General features: G+C 51.3%; 1 protein-coding gene across 1 annotated transcript; it reads left to right on the plus strand.

The window, feature by feature from the left end:
* Positions 1 to 1022: 1022 nt before the first annotated feature.
* Positions 1023 to 2548, plus strand: LOC125523553 (peroxidase 1-like). The gene is made up of 3 exons (XM_048688583.1): positions 1023 to 1339; positions 1428 to 1613; positions 1723 to 2548. The coding sequence occupies exons 1-3, from the start codon at positions 1133 to 1135 to the stop codon at positions 2308 to 2310; spliced, it is 981 nt and encodes a 326-aa protein (XP_048544540.1). The 5' UTR covers positions 1023 to 1132; the 3' UTR covers positions 2311 to 2548.
* The last annotated feature ends 2386 nt before the right edge of the window (positions 2549 to 4934 follow it).

Consider the following 4934-nt stretch of genomic DNA (forward strand, 5'->3'; position numbering starts at 1 on the left):
AATTACCTGTAAAAAAGTGTCATCGTTATTACTTCTCTCTAAGAAAACAACTCCGACTCCCCCTTGGATGACCAACCAAGAGCCCTCAGATCGAAAGTGCACACGAAAATCCTACCGGCCTATGCCAAACAATTGACCAAAACACATCGAGGACCAGACAACTCTGAATTCGATAACGAGCCTCACATGAGAAAGAAGCACTCCTTGCAGCAACATAGCCCGACATGTCCATCACACGACAATGTTGCCACTGTGTCGCCCCGCGACATTACAACTCCGGCTTCATACTCATGAACATATCATACGGGTCGATGACAAAGGCAATATATGCCGCGACCTTGCTCCTCTTACTTCCACCATCATTATCGCACGAGTTGCACACGACTCACTGTCATCTTCTTTTTCACTCTTAATAATTAAGAGTATGATTGATGTTTAGGCACCCCCTATAATTTAGGAAATGGTGACTTTTCCTGTGTGGTTGATGCTGTAAACACGTGAACATGCAAAACCCATCATCCATATAATGCAATGCCATATCATGTGAACCTAGCTTGAAAGATGCGTGTCCTCCCTGAAATCGCGAGTACGAACGTAGGTACGTACGCAAGCCCACGGATGATGCACGAGTATCATCTCCATTTCCGCGAACTACCAGTAGGTGGCATTGACTCTTGCCCTGAGGCCGGACTCAGACTTTGGCTCTTGATTGGAACTCGATAACAAATCTCACTCCGTGACTAGTAATAACTAAGCTGATGTGATGTAGTACGTGTGCCTCGCCGCTGCCTGGCTGCCTGCATTATACGGTGGCCCGTGTACCTGCTACGGAAAGAGATTCCAGAAAAGTGCAAGCGACGACGACGAACCACCCATGCATGGAGCCATGCAGCAACGGTGCAAGCAAGCTAAGCTAGGGTAGGGCAGGGTAGGGTAGCTCGGTAGCTGCTTCCGGAGCAGGAGAGGACAGCCCACCACATGCACGGCCCGCCGCTATAAAGTCTTGGCCGGCGGTTCCATCCACCAGCACACGCAGCAGCATAGCCCGCAAGCTTCTTCTTCCTGATTAATACTCCAGTTGCCTGGCCATCGATCGTCGTCCTCGCATTGCCTAGCCGAGAAGGAAGCCGAGATGGCGTCGAGGGTTGTGATGGTGGCGGTGCTGGTCGCCGCGGTGGCGGCGACGTGCGCGCGGGCGCAGCTGCACGAGAAGTTCTACGGCGAGTCGTGCCCCAGCGTGGAGGACGTCGTGAGGAAGGAGATGGTGAGGGCGCTGTCACTGGCGCCCAGCCTCGCCGGGCCGCTCCTCCGGATGCACTTCCACGACTGCTTCGTCAGGGTAAGCTACACTTGCATGCATATACCCTCATTGCCCCGTCGTATGCAGTGCAGTGCAGTGGCCTGACCATGGTGAGTCCGTGAAGCAGGGGTGCGACGGCTCGGTTCTGCTGGACTCGGCCAACAAGACGGCGGAGAAGGACGCGAAGCCGAACCAGACGCTCCGTGGCTTCGACTTCGTCGAGAAGGTGAAGGCCGCCGTGGAGAAGGCCTGCCCTGACACCGTCTCCTGCGCCGACATACTCGCCCTCATGGCCAGGGACGCAGTCTGGCTGGTGAGTACCACTACAATACTAAGCAAATTTGCAAATGCCACGAGGTAGGTACGTCCGTACGTGTGGAAGCTGGATTCTCAATGCTGCTCGATCATGGTTTTTTTTCCAGAGCAAGGGTCCATTCTGGGAAGTTCCTTTGGGCCGGCGTGACGGCAGCGTGTCCATCTCCAACGAGACCAACCAGCTGCCACCCCCGACCGCCAACTTCACCGTGCTCACCCAGCTCTTCGCCGCCAAGAACCTCGACTCCAAGGACCTCGTCGTCCTCTCCGCCGGGCACACCATCGGCACGTCGCACTGCTTCTCCTTCTCCGACCGTCTCTACAACTTCACCGGCAGGGTCAACCCCACCGACATTGACCCCACACTGGAACCGCAGTACATGGAGAAGCTGAGGAACAAGTGCACCAGCCTCAACGACAACACCACGCTCGTGGAGATGGACCCCGGGAGCTTCAGGACCTTCGACCTCGCCTACTTCAAGAACGTCGTCAAGCGGAGGGGCCTCTTCCACTCCGACGGCGCGCTGCTCACCAACGCCTTCACGCGCGCCTACGTCGAGCGCCACGCCGGCGGTGGCTACAAGGATGAGTTCTTCGCCGACTTCGCCGCCTCCATGATCAAGATGGGCAACGCCGACGTGCTCACCGGGAGCCAGGGCGAGATCAGGAAGAAGTGCAACGTGCCCAATCATTAACTAACTGTGGTAGAAAGGGCCGCAGTTCGCAGCTAGCATGACAACGGGTTGATGAGGCTTCTCATTTGTGACCATCTTTTTCCTTTTAGATTGCTTCCTCCCTCCTGATCTCTCACACACACCCCACACCACACGCACCCCAGTTTTCACTTTATTGATTGATTGTTTTGTTTTGTGACATCCATGTAAAGTTTGCTCCAAGAACTCAGTCATAATAAACCTTGTTTTTCCTGGGCAAGATACTCCGGTGAGTCCCAAATAGCGTGACTACGTCGTCCCCCCCCCCCCCCCCCCCCCCCCCCCCCCCGAAACTTCCATTCTATTCATATTTAATTATGACAGTACATAGAACAACATGGATAATAAAAATTACAATGATGTTCGTGGACCACCTAGCGACGACTATAAATACTTGAGCGAGCCGAAGGCGCGTCGTCATCATCGTCCCTCCCTCACTGGAGCTGGGCAAACCTCGTTGTAGTAGACAGTCAGAAAGTCATTGTGCTAAGACCCCATAGGATCACACCAGAGCAGCAACCATCGTCAATGAAGAAAGTCGTAGATCAAAAGTATCAAACCTGTAAACACACAAACGAAGACCGGATCCAAACAGATCCACCGGAGACCAGCACCGACCGAATCCTGCGAGATCCGATGGAGACACACCTTCCACACGCCCTTCGACGATACTAGACGTGCCATCGGGATGGGGATAGAGCGTGGGAGACATTATTCCTACTAAGGGACATCGCCGCCGCCACACAATCTCAACCAAGATGTTGAATCTAACAAGAACGAAGATGGGGTCCCTCCCACCGGACGGAGAGGGGACGGGGGGGGGGGGGGGGGGGGGGGGGGAGGGGGGCGAGATCCTCCGCACCTTCATGGCCCAGAGGCCATCGGAGATGGGGCAGACCGGCGGCAGCGCCGACGGGAGGAGAAAGGGCTTTTCTTATGGAAGAGGAAAGAGATTGCAAGTGTAAGGTTGAAGAGGCCTCTCATTTGTGATCATATTTTTCCGTGTAGATTGCTTCCTTCATCCTCCCCCACCCCACGACATACACACACCCCAAACAACACGCACTCCGGCTTTCATTTTATTGATTGATTGTTTTGTTACATCCGTGTAAAGTTCCTCCAAGAACTCAGTCGTAAGAAACATTACACGATACTTATCTCTCTCCCAAATATATGTCCTTTACTCGTTTTGGACATATAACATTGTTGAGTTATAGTTATGAATAGAACGTCTACCCAGCACGCCCTACGTGACCATGCAGAATCCATACAGTCGGGTGACCTTACCCCAGGCTCCTGAAGGGTTTCTCTTTCCCTCTTGTGAATGCGGCAGGTAGGACCCCTCCAAACTTCATCAGCGAACCTGTGTAACCACCTCCCCTCTACTCAAGCGGGCGGTGGCGGGGTGGGGGATCCCGAAAAATGCACTATGAAAGTATTTTGTGTGGGGAGCAATTGCAGGTTCATTTGGAAAGGCATGATGCACCCCAGTTGGTTTGTAGAAAACAAGGCTTCAGAGTCGAGCTATAATGGCTAGGGCTAGAAGTGTGAGAACGTTTCGTAAAAAAAATTGGTCACTTCACATAGGCTAGAACTGTAGGGTGTATTGTTTTATTTTGTTATATACATGTAAAGTTTCCTCCAAGAACACAATCATAATAAACCTTGTTTTTTCCATTGCAAGATACTCAACTGACTCCAAAGTAGTGTGACTATGGGTTGATGAGGCTTATCATTTGTACAATTTTTTCCGTGTAAATTGCTTCCTTCATCCTCCCCCAACCCCGACGACATACACACACCGTACACCACATGCGCTCCGGCCAGCTTTTACTTCATTGCTTGATTGTTTTGTTACATCCATGCAAAGTTTCCTCCAAGACCTCGATCATAAGGCGCTTTCTAGTGCCCCACGGTGTACAGGTGCTAAGCAGCCATATAGGGGAAAAATTGATGTGACAAAGCAATTAAAACAGACAAAAGAGTACTTTGTTGACCCCATGAAGAAACAATGTCAAGCGCATGGACCTATGTAAAACACTTAAATGAAGGTAGCTTATCCTATGCATGCAAGAGTTTACTTGCTAAATATTTAAATAAAAGAAGCTTAGCTACAACAAGTTAAGAACCTATGCATCGAGAACTTTAGTTGCTAAACTCTTTCATGCACTTAGCTCCCATCTAAGTACTTGTGCATTAAAAGAGGCCTAATAAAACTTGCAAGATACTTCTCTGTGTCCCAAATATATGTTCCTTATAGACATTGTTGTTGAGTTCTAGTCATGGGAGGGAGGTCTGTCCAACACACCCTAGGTTGACTGACCACTAGTAGAAAAAGGGTCAAACGTGAAGCACATTAGTGCCGGTTTGAATTTGAGCCGGCACTAATGTGTCCATTAATGCCGGTTCCAACAGCTAGCCGGGCCGCTCTCATTAGTACCGGTTCGTGGCGAACCTTTAGCACCGGTTCGTGCCACGAACCGGTACTAATGAGAGTGGTGGCAGGATGTTGTCAGTCTGGGGCTCCTCCAGCACCTTTAGTACCGGGTCGTATCACGAACTGGTACTAAAGATCGTCCTACATAGACCCTTCGTCCACCCGAGCT

Source organism: Triticum urartu, chromosome 1 (assembly GCF_003073215.2).
Source record: "Triticum urartu cultivar G1812 chromosome 1, Tu2.1, whole genome shotgun sequence".
Classification (NCBI taxonomy): domain Eukaryota; kingdom Viridiplantae; phylum Streptophyta; class Magnoliopsida; order Poales; family Poaceae; genus Triticum; species Triticum urartu.

What these genes read in the sequence shown, in the direction of transcription:
- LOC125523553 (XM_048688583.1), top strand. Translation starts at nt 1,133, where the DNA reads ATGGCGTCGAGGGTTGTGATGGTGGCGGTGCTGGTCGCCGCGGTGGCG. An exon ending in TCCACGACTGCTTCGTCAGG is followed by an intron (nt 1,340 to 1,427) that starts GTAAGCTACACT and finishes TCCGTGAAGCAG; the next exon opens with GGGTGCGACGGCTCGGTTCT. An exon ending in CCAGGGACGCAGTCTGGCTG is followed by an intron (nt 1,614 to 1,722) that starts GTGAGTACCACT and finishes TTTTTTTTCCAG; the next exon opens with AGCAAGGGTCCATTCTGGGA.